Source organism: Dendropsophus ebraccatus, chromosome 13 (genome assembly GCF_027789765.1).
Source record: "Dendropsophus ebraccatus isolate aDenEbr1 chromosome 13, aDenEbr1.pat, whole genome shotgun sequence".
Taxonomy (NCBI): domain Eukaryota; kingdom Metazoa; phylum Chordata; class Amphibia; order Anura; family Hylidae; genus Dendropsophus; species Dendropsophus ebraccatus.
The window spans coordinates 48,873,912-48,896,017 of record NC_091466.1 but is presented as its reverse complement, the minus strand read 5'-3'; the positions used below and the strand labels follow the sequence as shown (position 1 = coordinate 48,896,017).

The 22,106-nt window shown below is 41.1% G+C and overlaps 1 protein-coding gene across 3 annotated transcripts in view; it reads left to right on the top strand.

The window, feature by feature from the left end:
- The window catches only part of DAAM1 (dishevelled associated activator of morphogenesis 1), a 161,620-nt gene that overhangs the window by 126,203 nt on the left and 13,311 nt on the right, over positions 1-22,106 (top strand). For all 3 annotated transcript variants that reach the window (XM_069951141.1, XM_069951138.1, XM_069951139.1), the window contains 4 exons: positions 5,149-5,252; positions 14,722-14,806; positions 17,802-17,908; positions 21,867-21,955. In XM_069951141.1, coding sequence (XP_069807242.1) covers positions 5,149-5,252; positions 14,722-14,806; positions 17,802-17,908; positions 21,867-21,955 — 385 coding nt within the window. The remainder of the gene's footprint in view (positions 1-5,148; positions 5,253-14,721; positions 14,807-17,801; positions 17,909-21,866; positions 21,956-22,106) is intronic.

The following is a 22,106-nucleotide window of genomic DNA, read 5'->3' as shown; positions in this document are numbered from 1 at the left end:
TCCATTATGGTTCCAGTGAACCATTAGCATCAGATAGCCCCCTTGTTTTGTTCATCAGCCATGGCTCTCATTCAATGCCTGCCTGGAATTTCTTATCTTGTACGTGCAACCAGACATGATGACAGAAATAAGTGGCAGGTCAATGGCAATGTGCAGACATCTTTCTTTTATGTTCTTTATACACAATCCAACATAAATATTGGAGAGAAGAGGCAATTGCAGCAGTCTCGGGGTTTCCTTATGTGCTAAGCGACTTTACTTTGTGCACACAGGCGCTCTCGAGACGAGAGACATTTAGTGTTCTGGTACCGTACACTTTTATTTCTTTTGGTGTAAGCATTTGTATTTTTAACCAAGCTAATAATGTACTTTTAACTTGCACTTTAACCTCCGAGTTTTTTTTTTTATCTTTGTGTGACTCACTCAGTTGTCTGACATAGGGGTGGGCATGGCTTCAGTCAGGTCTGCAACTTATTATTTTGGATGATAATTTATTTCCATAATTCCAACTTATTTTTACATATCAGGGGCTTAACCTAGACAACTTAGAGCCCCAAAGCAGTCAGGCTGAACCCCCTCCCCCCTCCTTGTTGACTGATATAAACCACAGCATAACTACTTTTATTTGATCAAACAGCAGGTGATGGATAGTAGTGTATATAGCAGATTTACTGCTGAGAACACACACAGTCCAGCTAGACAGCACAATACTACGGACTTTGTTTTGCTACAGTGGTTCCCTCGGCTTTAGAGCCCACAGCAGATGATATGGCTAGAATAATGGTCATTTTGGAGAATTAAACCTTAAGTTAGTAGCAAACAGATATGGGCTAAAATATCTGCAAACTATGGAACAAAGGCAAGAGAATGAAGCAGTGGAGAGTCTCCTGTTTATATAACTACTTAGGCCTCATGTACACGACCATGTATATTATGCAAAATTGAAGTATAGGAACCAAAAGTAATTGAAGTATAGGTCAGTTCACATCACCATGAAGTTGATGGAGCCTGGCTCCTATACCTCTGTTGTGTGCACGGTCCATGACTGCATGTGGATGACACTCCTTGGGCCAACAATTCAGTGGTTTTGTAGTCAGCAAAACTACTACGATCATATGCAGGAGGCCTAATAGAGCTGTGCGGACATGCATGGGTGACCCCCCCCCCTACTTCGTTTTGTGGTTGGACACAGATTTGTAAATTACTTCTATTTAAAAATCTCAAGCCAATGCTTCCAATACTTATTAGCTGCTGTATGCCCCCAGGAAGTGGTGTATTCTTTCCAGTGTAAGATAGTGCTGTCTGCTGCCACCTCTGTCCATGTCTGGAACTGTCCATAGCAGGAGCAGATCTCCATAGAAATTCTCTCCTGCTCTGGCCAGTTCCTGGTATGAACACAGGTGGCAGCAAAGAGCACAGTGTAAGACTGGAAGGAATCCACCACTTCCTGCAGGACACACAGCAGCGATAAGTACTGGATAGCTTGAGAATTTTAATTAGAAAGTTTTAGTAAGATTTTGAAACTACTTTTGACCCCCAGTTGATTAAAAAGAAATATCTGTAGTACACCTTTTAGGCTAGGTTCACACTATGTATCTGTGCGGCTGTATTGCGGGCGGTAAATAATCGGCCGGATTTTTCCGGTTCATGCGTACGCTGGAAAGTATAGGATATACGGCTGCACAGTGCACACTATGTATGAGCCTACGGCCCGATCGTAAACGGACCCGTAAAAAATGAACAAGACCATTGTTTGTGGCTGTAACTGTGCAAATTCACGGCCGTGGATTGACAGGCGGTCCGTACGGAGTACTTAAAAAATAGCCGGCAATAATGCCGAATGCTGATGTATCTAATAGTTAATATATTAAATTAATAAAACACATTTTCTTTGTAATAAAGTCCCTTTCGTTGTTCAATAATTTAATTCTAACGAATCCATCATTGTGCAATTAAATATACTGTTAAAATAAATATATATATAAATAAATGTATATTTATATATATATATATTTTTTTATTTTTTGACAGTATATTTAATTGCACAATGATGGATTTGTTAGAATTAAATTATTGAACAACGAAACTGATTTTATTACAACGAAAATGTGTTTTATTAATTAAATATTAATTAGTACAGGAAGCTCCATGAAGCCGTTAATTCATATTCCCGGTAATAGAGCATTCTGTACTAATCATCACTTTACTTTTATGAAAACATCAAATGTTTCTTCTAATTATGTTATCACAATAGCATTATTAGAAGAAACATTTAGAATTATATGTGCGCTCAGCTGATTGGCTGATTGGCTGAGCGCACATATAAAGAGCCGGTCCGCAGTACAGTGACTTCATTGTGCTGCGGACCAGCGAAGAGGACACATCGGGGTGAGTATAGAGCTCTCCCCACCCCCTCCCCAGCACTGCACCCCTCCCAGCAAGGAAGGGGGGGTCACTTAACCCCTTCCTTGCTGGTATGGGTGCAGTCTGACATCAGTCTGGCCCCCAAGGGGTTAAGGGGGATGCAATGCCACCAGGGGTACTGGGAAGAGCCGGGTGCCAGTGGTCCCGGAGCGTCTCTTCCCACCCTGGTGTTACCAGGCTGCTGTCGTTTGGTTTTTAACCCGGCTGGTTATAAAAAATAGGGGGGACCCTATGCGGTTTTTTTAAATTATTTATTTAAAAAAAAACGCATAGGGTCCCCCCTATTTTTATAACCAGCCGGGTTAAAAACCAAGCGACAGCAGCCTGGTAACACCAGGGTAGGAAGAGCCATTGGTTTAGGCCCTCCCCAGCCTAAATCTTACCAGCCTGCTGCTGCCCAGTCCGCGAGCGCCAATTTTGAAGCTCCAGGACCACTGGCACCCGGCTCTTCCCAGTACCCCTGGTGGCATTGGGTACTGGGGTAATAATGGGGGGTTAGTGTTAGCCATTTTATACCGGCTAACACTAGGCCCCGACTTAGTAATGGATTCCGTCTATTAGACGGCTTCCACTACTAAGTCTATAAAGTAAAGAAATAAAGACAACACACAAGTGAAAAAAAAATTTTATTCAAATAAAAACACCCCCACACCCCTCATTGACCATTTTATTAAAAAAAAAACCACCAAAAAACCGCTGGTTATCGTCGTAGTCCATGGAATCCGACGTAATCCACAGGATACCGATATCTGAAAAACAAAAAGGGAGAAACACACAAAAAACACACAAACAGGAAAACAACACCCATCATTGTGAGTGGTGTTGTGCTCCTTACAGTATGCGGCATCTTTACAGATCGCTGCTTACAGTCTGGCCCCCAAGGGGTTAAGGGAGGATGTATTGCATCCCCCTTAACCCCTTGGGGGCCAGACTGATGTCAGACTGCACCCGTCCCAGCAAGTAAGGGGTTAAGTGACCCCCCTTCCTTACTGGGATGGGTGCAGTGCTGCAGAGCTTTATACTAACCCCGATGTTGCCTCTTCGCTGGTCCGCAGCACAATGAAGTGACTGTACTGCGGACCGGCTCTTTATATGTCCGATCAGCCGAGCGCACATATAATTCAAAATGTTTCTTCTAATAATGCTATTGTGATAACATAATTAGAAGAAACATTTGATGTTTTCATTAAAGTAAAGTGATGATTAGTACAGAATGCTCTATTGCCGGCAATATGAATTATTAATGGCTTAATGGAGCTTCCTGTACTAATTAATATTTAATTAATAAAACACATTTTCGTTGTAATAAAATCAGTTTTGTTGTTCAATTATTTAATTTAAACGAACCCATCATTGTGCAATTAAATATACTGTCAAAAAATAAATATATATATAAATATACATTTATTTATATATATATATATTTATTTTAACAGTATATTTAATTGCAAAATGATGGATTTGTTTAAATTTAATTATTGAACAACGAAAGGGACTTAATAAAACACATTTTCGTTGTAATAAACTAAATATATTAACCATGAGAGACATCGGCATTAGTGCAGAGGATCGCAAACCCCGGTAATAGCAATTCATGTAAACTGTTTCCCTGCTTTCCCAGATGCATCCAGAGGTGTTTGCATCACTTTCTAAAGATTTTATTTGTTATTTTTAGTTTAACCAGATTTCCAAGTAAATGACCGTATGTTTTCAGCCGCATGTCTATTTTTTTCCCTCGGCCGTAGTTTCAGCCGCACATTTCCAGCCGCATAAAAAATACAGCCGCACACATACATAGTGTGAACATAGCCTTAAGCTTTTGTCCTGGTGAGTTACATAGTGTTTGAAGGGTGCAAAAGTAATTATACTTGACTGCCATTCCAGTTAAACAGAGGGCACTTGGGACCCCTAATTTTGTGATCAATGGGGGTCCCAGCAGACAGACCCGATTAATAAAAAAAAATGTTTATACATATTTATTAGAGATGAGCGAACCTCGAGCATGCTCGAGTCGATCCGAACCCGAACTTTTGGCATTTGATTAGCGGTGGCTGCTGAAGTTGGATAAAGCCCTAAGGCTATCTGGAAAACATGGATATAGTCATTGGTTGTATCCATGTTTTCCAGACAACCTTAGAGCTTTATCCAACTTTAGCAGCCACCGCTAATCAAATACCGATTGTTCGGGTTCGGATGGACTCGAACCTGAACCCGGTTCGCTCATCTCTAATATTTATATTTTGGGTTAGTGGAGGGGGCATTGGGTCACATAAAATGTGTCCAGTATTTTTGTTTACTACTTACCAATTCTTTTTCCTTTTAGAAAAAGCGTTCTTCTTAAAGGGGTTGATATATAGCCAGCCTGACCATGGTGGTTCATCCTAGCATCGTATTGCCTCTGTCTATCCTGAAATATTAGGCCCATCTATTAAGAAGTTTTTTGAGCAGTCCTCATTCAAACATTAATTTTATAGCACTGGCTAAACTGGAAGAAATCCAACACATTTGTCATTTACATCCACACATTGCAGTTTAGAAAGCTTCCTGATTATCTGACCATTCCTTATGAATTCACCATTTGCTATCCATCACTCTGTTGCAGTTGTAAGCTTTTCCACCATAACATTGGTGTGTATGTATAATTTTGGCTTTGTTGTTTTTTTTATGTATTATATCCTAGTAAATGATCACCATTAACACAATTTATGTTTGTGAAATATTTAGAAAGAGCCGGAAACCAATGAGGGTACGCTTGGTTCAAAGAAGGTTAAAGAGCTTTCCGTGATCGATGGAAGGAGGGCCCAGAACTGTAATATTCTTCTCTCCAGGTACGTGTGCTGTATAGCTAAAAGATATAGAGAACCTGGAAGCCTCATGTATCATTTGTACCCGTACTGAGACCAATATTCAGACAGCGATAACAATGTCCTCAGACGTTCCTGCAGACACACGTTCCAAAAATTTGGCTCTCCTTCAGTTGACCCCTTCAGAATATTAGTTTCTTCATTTGGCAAAGCACCTGTACAATAATTCAGATTTGCCCCAGTGAAACAGATAATCATCATAGGAAGACTATTAATAAGATGAAAATGGAGTTTCTGTATGTAAAAAGCTGTATGAAATTTTTGGAAATCTTCCAAGAAAAATGTTACACATGGATCACTAGCACTGCAATGATTTTTTTTTTTTTTTTTCTGAGCTACGTAGCATTAAAAAACATTCCGGAAATGACTCCTAGAAGCTTGTGGCACTGCATGTTATAATACAGGTAAAAAGCAGCCACAGTTTTGAATACAGCAATGACAAGCGGTGATCAGTAGTGTTGGTGTGGCAGCTGTGGGGGATTGGGGTAAGGAGTGTCACTACTTTTTTTTTTTTTTCTTTTTTTTTTTGCTACCCTCGCCATATTAAAAAAATGTAGAATTTTATATGTGCCCCAGTCATTGGCTATAACAACATTGTGGTAAGGCTCCTTCTGCATCCTGTTGCTGGTCTGCTGTTGGAGAGACCCCAGGCCAGACCCCATTTCTAAACTCTGCCCTCCACAGTCTTTATCTGAAGATGGAAGTCATATCTCTGTTGTCTGCAAAGATTTCTAGAAGACTGTTTGTGGTGGGAGCATACAGACTGAGAAACACTGTAGACTCGTTTCTTTTATTTATTATTTCATGGTGGATTTAATGTTCCTTTTTGGTATTTTAATCAGTTTGCTGGTCTCGTTAATATTATATGTTTTTTCTTATGGGCACAATGCATCCAGTAATGACAACTTGTCATAGTCCATAGAAATGCAAAATGTCTGCCTGGTAATCTTGACTATAACACAGACTATTGGCCAAGCAGATATATGGCAGCAGCTTACTCCCCCTCTTCCCACTGACAACAGATAATTCTGGCAGTAGCTTATCTTTTATGAGGAAATAAGCATTGGGCCTGGCGAAATTCAACATGCACAATCTTTTTCTCTGTTGTCAGGGGAGAGCTAGACCATCCACGTATGTATAAGGATGGTCAGCCAGTTTTACCAAAATTGTCAGGTTCGGCCAACATTTACCTAAGGCTTATAGTTAGCTTTCCAGGATGTGTTGTAGATACATAATGGCCATCACTTTGCAAAGACCTTTCAATTAGCTGAAATTTCAAGACTTGAGAAAGTGTCTATCGATACAAATGGATGAGCCACCCCATATGACCATTCCAGAAGACTAGATTGTCAAATGCACTTCTCTATAATAATACAAAGTTCATACACACAACTTCTTATCTCCGTCTAGGAGTAGATTACAATGAGTCGGGAGACATACTTCTTTAGCTATGTATGCTATTTGGTGTGCAATAAGAGAAAATTTTCAGTGATAACATATTGAAACTCGACGCCACGCTGCACAGAGGACATGCGTATGGTCTTTGGCATCTCATTGTGTTTGCCTAACCAAACAGTATAATTATACAGCCGAAAAGTGGAGCGTGTTATCGAGAAATACTCTGTTGACAAGACACTTTTTATTGTTGCCAACAATAGTCTTATCTGGAACTTGCACAGATTAAAATTGCTCTTAGATACTGTGTTCACATAGATATTCCCAGAAATTCAGGAGGTCCATTACAACATGCAGAAACTGTGCTGGATGGTCCTGATAAATAGTCCAGACTTAATCAATCTAGGGACATGTGTCCTACTTTCACAACAGATTCTTAGTCATAGGTTACGGTATATTAGATGGCACCTTTTGCCTTTTGAGGGGGTTTTTTTCTTGGTTTTAAAGCATAAAGTGACCAAAAGATCTTCTGGATTGGGTGTTGGGAGAATATAAGACCTTTTCCACTGGGCAGCTCCCACGCATCTTCAGATTCAGCATGAAAAGATTTTGTCCATGCGGGGTGGTACTGTTGTGTATGATGCTGAGCGAGTTCATACACAAGCCCTATTCTAAGTCATAGGAGTCGTGTACACAACTCGCTGGGTGTCAGACAGTTGCCTTGGCAATGCAACAGCTCAGCATCTAATGCAACAGGCAGGATCTAAATGTTTAGCTACTTAAGGCTGCCATTTTCTATATGCGTCATTACCTACATACATAGTATTTTGGAAAAAGTCGCAAATCTGCATTTTCTTCCCAGCCACAAAACTGGCACAGAACGCTATATAAGTTCTAGAGATGAGTGAATTTACAGTAAAAACGAAGAGAAGCGTTTCATTATCTCTGAAATCTGCTCATCAGCCGGCTGCCTTTTTAACTGCCGCTCCTCCCCGTGTGCTTGGAAAAGCTGGATCCAGTCCTGGGAAACTGGGAGAAGCGCTTTGTTTCGTTATTACTGTTAATTTGCTTATCTCTAATAAGCCCCCTCTAATGTTCTGTTGCATGGTTAACCTATTTTCTGTTATCACCTATGTAATGCCGGATATATCCAAGCCCAGTCTAAGGCTCAGAAGAGAAGTGGGCATTTTAAGGGATTATAGGGCCGTCAGAGATCTGAAGTGCTGGTATATTGCACAAACTATCTGACATAAATCAAGAACGAGTCTTCTTCTCAGGATAGGCTTGTCATGTTCCATCTTTTAGGCTGTGCATTTTAGCTATATGCTGGGAGGAGTATATACTTGCCACACTGTGCTTGGATGTACGCTACTGTAAGGGCATAGAGAGCAATATGTTGCTGCTAGGCTTCAGTTACAATATATAATTTTTTTATTTTTTTTTTATTAGGTCTTCTGCATAGAGTAGGAGTCAAATAAGCCTTACTATACAGTTTAATGGAGACCAAAGAGTCACACTTTTTGCTTCTGTTGGATAGATCCAGTCTATGGTCACTAATATTGTGGTCGTACCCTTACTCCTCATTTCAGTGCGTGTCTCCCAATCTCACTATGTTGGAAAGGGTAAATCCACCCTATCTCAGATATACTGCCGAACCAAAGCTAAAAATAATCGCCTGGCTTTTATTCCGTGCAGCTCTCCTTATCTAGCTACTTTGTTTATTAAGGAAATAGTGTATAACTTTCTTCCTGGTCACTTGATGTACTGTGGACTGAGAAGAAGTTATAAGAGGAAAAGACTGTGACGCTGCCCGGCTGTCAGCTCTGATGTACGACATGGAAAACCTTTTTCTTTCCTATTTCTACACCACACCCATGAAAAATAAAGCCGGCACAGTGGAGCAAATCTATTGTCATGAAAGCTTTATTGCTCCCAGCGCATCTAACGTGGTTCTGCTTGACGGACATCATCCTGATGGCTCAATGTCAGAAAAGCTGGAATGTAGATGTAATCACGGACACCGAGTACATTCAGTCTTCACGTTGACTTACTTCCCAGGCTCCTTAAAGTGTAGGATCACCTTGCATGAACCTATAATAATATATTGCTTAACTAGCAATTTCCTCACATAGGCTATTGAAATTGTTTCCCTCTACGTTTGGACTCTCTTCTGAACAGCGTGCATGAAGAAGTCCAGTTGCTTAGGCTTCATTCTTGGGGCCTGGTGTTAAAGGGGTTATCCAGCGCTACAAAAACATGGCCACTTTTCCCCCTACTGTTGTCTCCAGTTCAGGTGTGGTTTGCAATTAAGCTCCATATACTTCAATGGAATTGAGTTTGAAACCTCACCCAATCTGGAGACAAGAGAGGGGGAAAAGTGGCCATGTTTTTGTAGCGCTGGATAACCCCTTTAAAGGGGTTATCCAGGGCTACAAAAACATGGCCACTTTTCCCCCTCTTATGTCTCCAGTTTGGGTGGGGTTTTGAAGTAAATGGAGCTTAATTGCAAATGCACCTGAACTGGAGACAAGAGTAGGGGGAAAAGTGGCCATGTTTTTGTAGCACTAGATAACCCCTTTAAGTTTTAGCATTGAGCCAGCACTAATTGCTAGGCAATTTTATATGTCTGCAGAATTGTGAATACAGCTCTGGAATATAATCCGTCTAACCACTGTGTTCAAGACAACCCCAGCTTCTGTTCTCCAGATCGCAGGGGGTCCTCACTGTGGTCTGATACTTATCCCTTACTCTGCTTATGTAGTTTGATAAGGCATGTGATCACCTAGTATACTACTTATTTGGTTTAGTTTCTACCACCCTATATAATAATGAATGCAGATAAAGCTGTCTTCGTTGTATGTTGCGATGGAGATGAGCTGTAAACTACTTTGAAGCAGTCTGGCTTAACACCCTCTTGCCCTGATTTCTGAGACTGCTTGGAATGATGTCACGGCTGCAAGATCCAGACATCAAGTGACCTCTTATCCTCTGGCTTAGCTTAGCCAAACATAACAATACTAAACACAAGATGGCCGCCATGCTGTCATTTTTGTGAGGTGGCTCATCTGTTGTAAATCGAATAAGAGATTTTTGAGTAGGTGTTTTTTTTTTTTTCAAAAGGACAATAGTATGGAATGTAACACTGTTGGCTTAAACACTCTGCTCTGCTGGCTTTACTAAATACAGCCAGACAAATCCATGCAGTAGAGTCTGCACATGCATGCTTTTTTTTTTTTTTCTTCCACAATGGCTGAAAAGGGCTTTTATACGTGAATGATAGCTTTGTATGTGATCATAGCCTAAAATAGTCTTTGCGCATTAATATCACTGTTACGTCTTGGCCACGTCCCGCACAGAAAGCATATACATTCGGGAAATACATCAAATGTAGTCACAATCCTATACCATCCATCCCATTACGTTTACATCGGTACCTCAGCAACACATTGGGGTCGTACATCCGCTTCCCTCATTCATATTTTTGCTGAAGTAAGACCAAAGGACACCCAGAAACGTAGTGTCGGACCAATTTCTGGTTCAGTGAAGTGACAAAGACTTTGATGGCGAATAGTGATTGTCACCTTTCCCAGAAGCTGGCCCGGTGGATTGCATTAGGTTCTCCTTTAACCACTGGTCGTCAGACATACCTACATGCTACAGCGGTCACTACAGGAGGAATGTAGTAGTACACACAAGCCATTTGAATGAATGGCTAACCATAGGCAGGCCGGATCCATCAGGTGAGCACCATTTTTTATAAGTGTCTCTACATGCTTATTCATAAGGTGGTTTCTAAGTGAAGGATGCGATCCCTACCCCCCATACATGGCATAAGAAAGGGGGTTGCCCTTATGAGATAAGTTTTATATTAAATATCAACTGACTCTTAACAACCAGGAGTGGCAAGCTTTTTTTAAAAGAAACACAATGGAGCGTTCAGGACAATGTGAGTCCATCAGCTTTTAGCACCCCCCCTCCTAAGTACACAGACCTTGACGTCCTGAACCTTGAGCTAGCGCTGGTGGAGGAAATTAAACACCTAAGGGATTATTTTATAATCCTCAATTGTTTTTAGTGATTAGGCGATGACCCCTTTGATCTGATGTCTCGCTCTGCCTTCCCCAAAGTCCACAAACACCCCTAAGCTACTAACATTTGCCAAGAACAAAATATTTCTTCATATCTAGTCCCTGCCTATACACAAACCTCTTTGTCCTGGTGTATACTGTGTATAGAGTAGTCTGTATTCTGTAAAAATCTGCCAGTCAGTATGTATTGGTCTATGCCTTGTCTTGGTTGCCTTTTCGCTTATGGCCGTGTTTACATATTTGTGATCACAAATGTTGGTGAAGCAATAAGGGCTTGGGAACTCAAAAAAAGTGGGAACTCCCTCTTTGCTTTTGGGGGTGAGTTCTTATAGAAGTTTGTGTTGAAGGAGATTCTAAGTCACATTCTAACACGCATCTGTGACTATCAGGCTATGTCACCACGACATCTAAAGATTCCAAAGAACGGCCGTTGTTGCTAAACAACGTCCAGAAAAGTTATTTTTGGTCTTTAGTACCTTGTGGGAACATAGCCTCATATAGTTGTTTATTACTAGTGTCAGCTATCTGTTATGGTCAGCTTTTAGCCATATTAAACTTTAAAGCGTAACTGTCATTTCAGGTTCATTTTTCTGAAAACATTAAATATCAACAGTACAAGCAATTTTAAGAAACTCTGTAATAGGTTTTATGTACTAAGAGTTTCCTTCTGGACTGAAAAAAGCAATCTCCCAGCCTCCCCCCTCACATCAGAAGAAGCAGGATTTCTGTCTCCATTATGTGGCTATGGAGAGGGGAGGGGCTGTTAGGAGTGACTGAGCACGGAGCAGTCCTGCACAGCACAACATCCTGCAATCTTCTCTCAGTAAGTTCATAGATAAGCACTGACCTTTCTGACCCCTGAATTTAGCGTTTTAGGTGCCCAGAGAGTCTACAAACAGCTGACCTTCATGTCACCTCTTCATGCTCCCTCATCTCCCTCGGCCCCTCCCCCCTTCATAGGCTTACAATGGAGAGAGCAGAGCCCGTCTTCACTGGCTTCTCTGTAATGAAGACGTGTTTGCCTGATAATGCCCAGATAAGAAGTCAGGGGGGGAGGCTGGGAGATTGCTTCTTGAGTACAGAAGGAGGCTTTTTTGGCTGATGAAACCTATTACAGAGTTTCTTAAAATCGCTTCTACTACTGATTTCTGCAATAAAAAAAAAACATGACAGTTACGCTTTAACCTCTTAAGGACATAGGACGTACCGGTACGTCCTATGTCCTCATTAGCACTTCAAAGCGGGGCCGCGATCCCGGGTGCCGCGTGTAGCCCGGGACCGCCGCTATTAGCGGGCACGGTCCGATCGCCGTGCCCGCTAATTAGCTAATCGGAGGCAGCTGTCAAAGTTGACAGCTGCCTCCGATTACCGGAGGCAACGTTTCCCTGGTGTCTAGTGGGGGAGATCGCTCCTCCGGGACCTTGTCCCGGAGGAGCGATCTCCGTTACTGATGCCGGCCGGGGACGCGTCCAAGATGGCGCCGTCCTCGGCTCGGCACTCGTTTGTTTCCGGCTGCAGCAGCCGAAAGCAAACGAGTGCCGATCTCATGGATCTCTGCAGCATATCTATGCTGCAGAGATCTCAATGAGAGATCCAAGTGTATATACTAGAAGTCCCCCAGGGGGGCTTCTAGTATATGTGTAAAAAAAAAAAAAAACGTGTTGTTAATAGTAAAAATCCCCCTCCCCTAATAAAAGTCTGAATCACCCCCCTTTCCCCAGGTTTTAAATAAAAGTAAACAAATAAATAAATAAATAAACATGTTTGGTATCGCCGCGTGCGTAATCGCCCGAACTATTAATTAATCACATTCCTGATCTCGTACGGTAAACGGCGTCAGCGCAAAAAAAATCCCAAAGTGCAAAATTGCGCATTTTTGGTCGCATCAAATCCAGAAAAAATGTAATAAAAAGCGATCAAAAAGTCGTATATGCGCAATCAAGGTACCGATAGAAAGATCACATCATGGCGCAAAAAATGACACCTCGCACAGCCCCATAGACCAAAGGATAAAAGCGCTATAAGCCTGGGAATGGAGCGATTTTAAGGAATGTATATTGGTTAACAACGGTTTGAATTTTTTACAGGCCATCAGATACAATATAAGTTATACATGTTACATATCGTTTTAATCGTAACGACTTGAGGAACATGCATAACAAGTCAGTTTTACCCCAGGGCGAATGGCGTAAAAACACATTTCCCCCAAATAAAAAAAATGCGTTTTTTTTTTCAATTTCACCACACTTTGAATTTTTTTCTGGTTTCGCAGTGTACTTTATGCAAAAATTCAGCCTGTAATTGCAAAGTACAATTAGTGACGCAAGAAATAAGGGGTCATGTGGGTTTCTAGGTGGAAAAATGCAAGTGCTATGACCTTTTAAACACAAGGAGGAAAAACCGAAAACGTAAAAACGAAAATGGGCCATGTCCTTAAAGGGTTAAAGGGAACCTTTCACTATCTGAGCTGTAGGTAGTATAGTATAAAGTAAAATTTGCTAAGAAGATTGATACAGTGTTATGATTTGTAGGAAAAATATTAGAAAAATGGCCGCCATGGTAGGAACCACTGAGTGATGAGGATAAGCCATCTGTTTTATAAGGCTAGATAAAGTATAACTACACTTTGCAAATATTCTTGCGTGTCCATGGTTACAGACTACACATAAATCCAGTGTAGTCTGATCCTGCAGTCATAGTTCCTATCTGTTCTACTTCTTGCTCTTGTATATAGATAGGCCAAGAAATCGGAAAATGGTTTAGATTCACTAAAATTGTTCAGTTCTTCCACAGTGAGAACTTAAATGAACAGTGTAAATGTGGCATATTTATCAGTGTACCAGGCTGATTGATGATGATTCAGGTATACTTGGAGATTGTCTTGTCTAATGGTGCGTTTACACAGAGAGATTTATCTGACAGATCTTTGAAGCCAAAGCCAGGAACAGACTATAAACCGAGAACAGGTCATAAAGGAATGACTGAGATTCCCTGTCTTTTGAAGTCCATTCCTGACTTTGGCTTCCAAAATTGGTAAATTGATAAATCTGCCTGTGTAAACGCACCATAAATTGGCTTCAAACCAGAATAGACCACCAAAATCTTGGCACATTTAGGTCATATGCTTGTTTTCATGCGCCACACCCCCATTACTGAGGTCATACTGCATCGCTGGTTGTATATAGAACGTGAATTATTTCATGACTGACCAGTTTTATACAGAAGAAGGTTTAGAATTTCTTTAAGGTGTTTCTGTGATCACAATGTTGGGGGCAATTTTAGAAGAAAAAAAACAAACATTGATTTCCCAGTCTTTTTCAGCGTTTTAGCAGTCAGAAATTCTATGTTAATCTTGGAGATTAGGACCAGAAAAACATATCTGGAACATGTGGTAACTTGCTCCACAAAGTGCTCTAAATTCTTCATGTGACAGTATCTCTGCCATGTCGAGGTTCAGTATGGACTTGCAGAAATTCAGAGTTGTCTGTAGACATTGATGATTTACGGTGTGATATTTCATACATATGCTCTATACAATGCATTGTATAGGGGGGTTGTTTAGGTGAAAACAGACAGTTTATCACCTAAAATTATTGGAATTGTTTCTGAAATTAAAGGGGTTATCCAGTGCTACAAAAACTTGGCAACTTTTCCCCCTACTGTTGTCTCCAGTTCAGGTGCGGTTTGCAATTAAGCTCCATTTACTTCAATGGAACTGTGTTTCAAAACCCCACCGAACCTGGAGACAACAGTAGGGGGAAAGTGGCCATGTTTTTGTAGCGCTGGATAACCCCTTTAATGCCTTTTGAGGCAGCATGTGACATCATTGGCAAAGGCCTGCACCCCATCTATACTGTTACTGTTGTGGCTTAACTGGTAAAAAACTACAATTCCCAGCATGCCCTAGCTTGCATTGTTTAATATGTTCTCTATTGTTTGCATTCTTCTAGGCTAAAGTTGTCCAATGAAGAAATCAAACGTGCAATTTTGACAATGGATGAGCAGGAGGATCTACCAAAAGACATGCTGGAACAGGTGAGGGCGATACCCTATCTGACTTGTCACCATTGACCTTTCTTTCAGCAGCATTAAAGTCAACCTCCAGCCACATCTCCCATTAACTAACAGAATTGAATTTTGGAAATTGAAGAGTGACAGATGAGGCGTGGATAATTGTACAATGCAGAGAATGTGCACTGCAAGCAATGACTGCACTGATGTTACTTTTAATTTTACTATGAGTATATAAATACATATACCACTCACATATTCAGTATTGCCATATATACATAAGCATCATCATTCCATTAGTCTCATATTTATCTATAGAATTCTTTATAGTCCCCATACTGCTGCTTTATTATACTAGCAGCCAGGCTTCCCCAAAGAAAGCAACAGCAGCAGTGACATCTACAGGACAGTGTGTGTAATTGCATACCATTAAAACGTATCCTAAACATATCTTCACACAGCAGATTTTATTTTATTTTATTTTTTAACATGCTGATATTCATGGATTTCTCGACACTTTCAACCGCATTTTATTAATTGCGTTCACGAAATCCATTTAGTTCAATTTAACGGGTGTCCTGACATATGTTACTATTGCATATTTCAAATGTGTGCTCAAAAAGATATGCACTAGAGATGAGTGAACCTGGAGCATGCTCAAGTCCATCCGAACCCGAACATTCGGCATTTGATTAGCGGTGGCTGCTGAAGTTGGATAAAGCTCTAAGGTTATGTGGAAAACATGAATATAGTCATTGGCTGTATCCATGTTTTCCAGACAACCTTAGAGCTTTATCCAAGTTCTGCAGCCACCGCTAATCAAATACCGAACGTTCGGGTTCGGATGGACTTGAACCCGAACCCGGTTTGCTCATCTCTAATATGCACCATCGCCTTAAAAAAAGAATCTTCCTGCATTGCATGTGTGTTTCAGCACTTAAGACTACTTGTTGAGTTATAGGGCGCTGTAATTCAATGTCCATTGTATTAGCCCCTATCATTGTATACCCTTTGAAAAAAAAAGGTGCATATATAGTCAGACACATTTTTTTTTTTCTTCTAGAGCTCTAGCTCTTCTAGCTCTGTATATATGGCCCAAAACTAGCCATTCTATTGTGTCATACATAGCCATTCACAGCCTATATCCTTGATACAGTGCTCTCTCCATAGTAATATGGATGTATCCATAGAGACTGCTCCTATGAACAAGCATGCATGAAAGCAAAACCCCCCCAACACTATCTCTTCACATCCCTACTCCCATATAGCAGTGTTCCCCAACCTGTGGCCCTCCAGCATCATAGTCTTCAGTCACAGCATATGGCGACGCTTAGTGGCGGATGTTATTACAGTGCATATAAGCAAGTTTACAGACTGTTATTTCAGGGGTTGTTCTGGTATGTCAACCTGTAGATCCCCTTTAACTTCAGTGACCTTTCTTAAATCTAACAAAATAAATGCAAAATCTACCAATAAAAAAGTTAAAGACTGGCTACAAAACAAACAACTTACTCCAACTTCCCAGACCCATAACGTATTATTAAGTATTACCATTTAAAAGGGAAGAATTCTGGGAAAATTTCCAGGGAAATACAGTTTGTGGAGTAATTTGTCTCCAAAGTCTCAGTGAGAGAGTTCACACTCGCTCCGCGTATATGAGTAAATAGGACTTTGTACATACGTTCCATTAATAAAGCATTATAGATGAGGTCCCAGGGCGAAGTAAATTTAAGGTGATAAAGTTCATACATCTCATATCCAATAGAACCGAAATCAGATCATCAATATGATGCTCCTTATTATAAAAACAGGGTTTTCTGAGGCCAAGGGCGTTCCTTATTAGAGAATTTCATTGCTTCTGACATGTCTGTTGTAGTAAATTATGGTATTTCCCCTGATACAATAATTCTTTAGCATCCTGTCTTAAGCTTGCCATACACATCATAAAGAAATCATATGTGTGGCCTCCACACTCTTCCCAGACAGCAAAGTATTGGGCATATTGGTTTTCAATTGCTTGATCCCTTTGTTCTTGGAGAGATAAGGTGCCGTCAGAGTCAAACAGTAACTTAAAAGGGAATCTGTCAGCACCTAGGCCCTACCAGGATCCTCAATGTTTCTACCTCCTTGCTTCGCTCGTTTCCTGAGATATAGGAGTATTACTATTTGGCCGACATTTTCCTAAATTGTCATTTGGGCAGAAACCTTTTTGGAAAAATAGGGTGTAGATGCAAGGCTCGGTGGTTGTTGCAATGAGGTTCAAAGTAACATCCACCTGAATATGATTCACACTTCCTCAGCCTCCTAATCACATGCCTGGGCCAAGAATGCCTGTATCTTATGGTGGGGGCATAGCAAATCTACAAGATAGATAGAAGCCAGATTTTCTGCACTGAGCACAGGCCTATTTAAAAGAGCAGTCTGGCGAAAATTTTTATTACAGTATTGTATTGCCCCCCAAAAGTTATACGAATCACCAATATACACTTATTACAGGAAATACTTATAAATTGCTTTTTTACTGCCCTTACTACTGCACCAAGGCTTCACTTCCTGGATAAAATGGTGATGTCACAACCCGACTCCCAGAGCTGTGCGGGCTGTGGCTGCTGGAGAGGATGATGGCAGGGGGATGCTCAGTGTGCCTCCAGTGCCCTGTGTCCCTCAGTGTCCTCCTGCCATCATCCTCTCCAGCAGCCACAGCCCGCACAGCTCTGGGAGTCGGGTCGTGACATCACCATTTTATCCAGGAAGTGAAGCCTTGGTGCAGTAGTAAGTGCTGGGAAAAAGGCACTTTATAAGCATTTACCGTAATAAGTCTATATTGGGGATTTGTATAACTTTTGGGGGCATTACAATACTTTTCCGGACTTCTCCTTCAACCCAAGAATGGCTTATTATAGAAATCTAATCCTGTGTTGTTCATTTATGGGAAATACTAATATAAATTGTACATGTCAGGACTCAGGAGTGGTACAGGGAACCTATATCTATTTTTTTTTTTTTTAATCTATTCCAGCTCCTGAAGTTTGTTCCTGAGAAGAGCGACATTGACCTGCTGGAGGAGCACAAACACGAGTTGGATCGGATGGCCAAACCAGACAGGTTCCTCTTCGAGATGAGCAGGTACCTTTCCTATTGTATTATAGACTGTGATTTGCAGGTTGCACGTTGCCCATACAATGAACACCTCTTCCTGCATGTAAATGAAAACTGGAAATCCACCATTCTCATCCATGCTAACTCCTATACAAAACTGGGGTTATATTTTGCAGAATCTAAAGGATTTGTAAGATCATAGCAGATGTACTTTATAGGTGACGACATCACAATAGGCGGTAGAGGAGCCAGGGGTTAGAGGAATTACAGGAATGTTGCCCCGAAAATTAATCTTGCGTCATTCTGCTTTGAAGCCTTCTGACTACATGGGGTTACATTTTCTCGCCATTTTTTGCCCCAATTCCTTTGTAGTAGTCTCACAACGTATACTTCCCATGGTGCCTGAACCCCTTAAAATAATGGAGTGCTGACAGGGCTCTTTTATATGGAATTTTACTATTCTCCTTATCAGTCAGAGTGTGACTACACACTCTGACACAGTCCTATCAGTGCTGACAGCACCGGAGTGTGAACAAGACCCAATGACAAAGGGAAGGGTAACACTCAGATGCCAGTTACTATTTTCTTAACCAGATATGTCAGTATCCTATTAACTACCCAGACTTTTCAGGGACTCTCATTAGCTCCCTATCTACGTAATGTTAGAAAAAGCCAGATTTTGAAGTGGGATGATTTAAGGTCTTTGCCATTAGAATATCCCATTGTTTCAAAAGACAGGTTAACCCTTTAGTGTAGTGACAATGTGATGTTAGTGTACCCACTGCTATTATTGAGCCTGTGAGAGTCCCCTCTAACTCTCCACATTTCAGGGCTGAGTTTTTTGCCAGTAGTACACACAATTACTTCATCCCTTTGTTACTTAACCACAACACTCAGTCCTTAGTGCTTTGCCATGACATTGTGTGTTTTGTGTGTTTTGTCCTGGTCTCTGCTTGTTGGCAGGGGATTTCTGTCCTTAGTAACAGAGGATAGCAGACTGCAAAGAAGGGAGACACCTAGTGACCAAAACTTTGGGGCTGTTTTTTTGTGTTTAAGTGGGAACTATCAGCAGTTTAGACTGCTCTTACTTGCTGATATCATCTTATTGCGCAGGAGATGCTGGGGATGAAGGAATATCTCTTACCTTCATCCTCTGTGCCGTTCCTAGACACTTAGATTACTCCATGGTTCGGTAGGACCATTAGGAGCACTGCTCTGCCCCCATAGCGCCGATCTGGCCCAAACCCAGTCGGCCCGCTTCATTGATTATCATTAGAATCATTAGATTTGTCTAACCTGTTTCCCTTTTAAGGGTAGCTTCACACGTACCGACTCGCAGCGTTAATAACGCTGCGAGTCGGCTAGGTCCTGGCAGATCACTTTCACTACATACACACAGCGGTCTGAACGACCGCTGTGTGTATGTAATTCTGCTGGCCGCTTAACCCCTTCTGTTCCCGCCCGGCTCCCGCAGCCACTGATTGGCCGGGCAAGAGAGCAGTACGCCGGGACCCCGTGCAGCGAGGACGGGTAATGTATACGGAGCCGGGCGGCAACAGAAGGGGTTAAGCGGCCGGCAGAATTACATACACGCAGCGGTCGTTCAGACATTCAGTATGTAGTGAAAGTGATCTGCCAGGACCTAGCCGACTGAATCTGTACGTGTGAAGCTACCCTTAGGAGTCATTTATGGCAAGTTAGGTCATTTGCAAATGTGTTTGGAATCCCATTGGCTATTCAGTATATAGAAGTTGTAAGAAAGAACAGTGACTATTTAAAGTAAACTCTCCAGGCGTGTCCGTCACACCAAAATTGCAGCTATTGTACAGTTTAATACAGTGTGTTCTAGAATAAAATGACTTCACTGGTTGACTGACTGGTCAGCAATGTCACCATCTCCTAGAAAACTGATAGGATTTATAATCCGGCCAAAATGATGTCACCAGAACACACAGATCTTTTCTCAGGAGTTTCTTCCCTCTATGTGGGCATCTTGGCTACTATGAGTTTTGTTTTTTTAGCAAAAAGCACATACACAAGTCTAAAAAGAAATGTAAAGTAATAAAATGTGCGCCAGATGGATGGAATTAAAGGAAAGCTCCACTCCGCTTACTGCCCTCCCCGGTGACTTGCACAGAGGAGATACATATTTATTCTTTGCTTTTCTCAGAACGCTGTTGGGAAAGTGTAAACCTTGTCTTTTCACAGCTGCAAAACATTTTCTTTCCATATAATATAACGTTTTGGAAGCGGCTCATGTTTGTTATATCGTGTCTCATCACTGGAGAATACTGAACTTTCATGATACGTTTTCACAAATCGCAGCTCCCTGGTTTACAAGTGCCAGATTTGTATCGAAGAGAGCGTATAGTCAGCAATGTGTAGTGTTGTCTGCAACTCCATGTTTTATATCGGATAGTAATGTTTACTATTGTTATTAATCTGAAAACTTATAGTCATTTATGGGTTTGGGTTTGGGTTTGTTTGAGTAATTGGAATAGTATACTGTATTACCTCCTTCCTACTCAAATTTTTTTGAAGATCTATCAGAAATAACACCAAATCCATCCATTGGTTGTGTCTATTAATACAGCTCAGCTCATTTGCTGTACATGGATCTGAGCTGTAGTACCATGCACAGCCAGTAGACAGGTGTGGTGCTCTTTCTTAAAGGAAGCAGCCATGCTTTTTTTAATCATGGACAATCCCTTGAAGCCCTGCCCAAACTGTTCCCTCTCTGTATAGCCCCACACACTTTGCAGTCTTTTCCCAGGACAGATGGATTTCCCCTGTGTCGGCCTGTGTGACATTATGTACAGCGGCCACGTGGCTGCATCCTTCAGTGGCTCTAGCTTTGTATGGAGTAATGTGGTCATTAAACGCATCATCACGCTTAACATGCAACTGTATCCTGGTCCAATTTTCTCCCTTAAAATTGAATATTAAAAAAAAGCAGCCGGTTGAAATTTTGAGACCTATTGGCTAACATGGCTGGAATACATATGGCAGCTCATTTTGTTGTAAATCATAGGTTGGGGGAATATTTCAGCCGCAGCTGGTGCTGTCACGTCTTCCGGCACTGTCTGACTTGCCAGATTCTCATGCAGCAAGGGCTTATAATTCGCACAATAATTACAGGGTGCTGGGGTTTGGTTCATGAATGTTACATGTTATTTACAGTGGCTCCTATGGACATGACAGCCAGCACTTTCACTGATTCCTGGTACTAAGATAGATGTAAGGTTTCTACAACTACAACTGTTCTTTACGGAGAAGCTCCGATCCAACAGGCAAAGTCAGGTTATTTACTAGTATGCAAGATAGGAATCTGTCATGTTAAGCATACAGTCCCAATCTGCAGATATCCTATATTATAGAACAGGAGGAGCTGAGCAGATTGATGCATAATTGGGTGGAAGAACATTCAGTACAATTTCAGTTAAACTGTCACTGTCGTTTTTTTTTTGTTTTTTTTTGCAGAAATCAATAGTACAGGCAATTAAGAAACTTTGTAATTACAAAGTTTCTTAAAATCACCTGTTCTATTGATTTCTGCAAAAAAAAATTGAACGACTGTGACACTTTAAATCTGTATATATTTAGTCCAGTGCTTAGTGATTGACAGTATATCTGTATAGTAAAGACTGCCAATCATTGAGAGACCACCTACTGGACTCCTTACTTGTCATAAGCAAGGGTTTCAATCAAAAAATTATGCTGAATCCTTTCCCAAAAAATTATTTATCAATCTGCCCTGCTCTCCACGATACTGGTAGATTAGATTGCATTTTACTTGTGACAGTCTGTATATAGCTGAGAAAATTCAGATCTGTTCTAATCTATCATAAAGGCATCCTATAACTATGAAACAGCGGACAGGAACTGATGAGAAGATTTCCAGCTAACCTCAATTTATGGTTTCTTATACATTGTCATTTATTAGCTTTATAATCTATTCTAATCCCTGGATTGTCCATTCCTCTAGGATTAACCATTACCAGCAGCGGCTGCAGTCTCTGTACTTCAAAAAGAAGTTTGCGGAAAGGGTTGCGGAGGTCAAACCAAAGGTGGAAGGTAGGTTTACTTCCCTTAAAGGGGACCAATCACCTGACTAAGTCTCTTTAGAATATGGGTCTCCAAGCTGCCGCCCTCCAGAGGTGGCAAAACCACAGTTCCCATCATGCACAGACAGAAAAAGCTTTGGATTTGGCTGTCCAGGCATGAT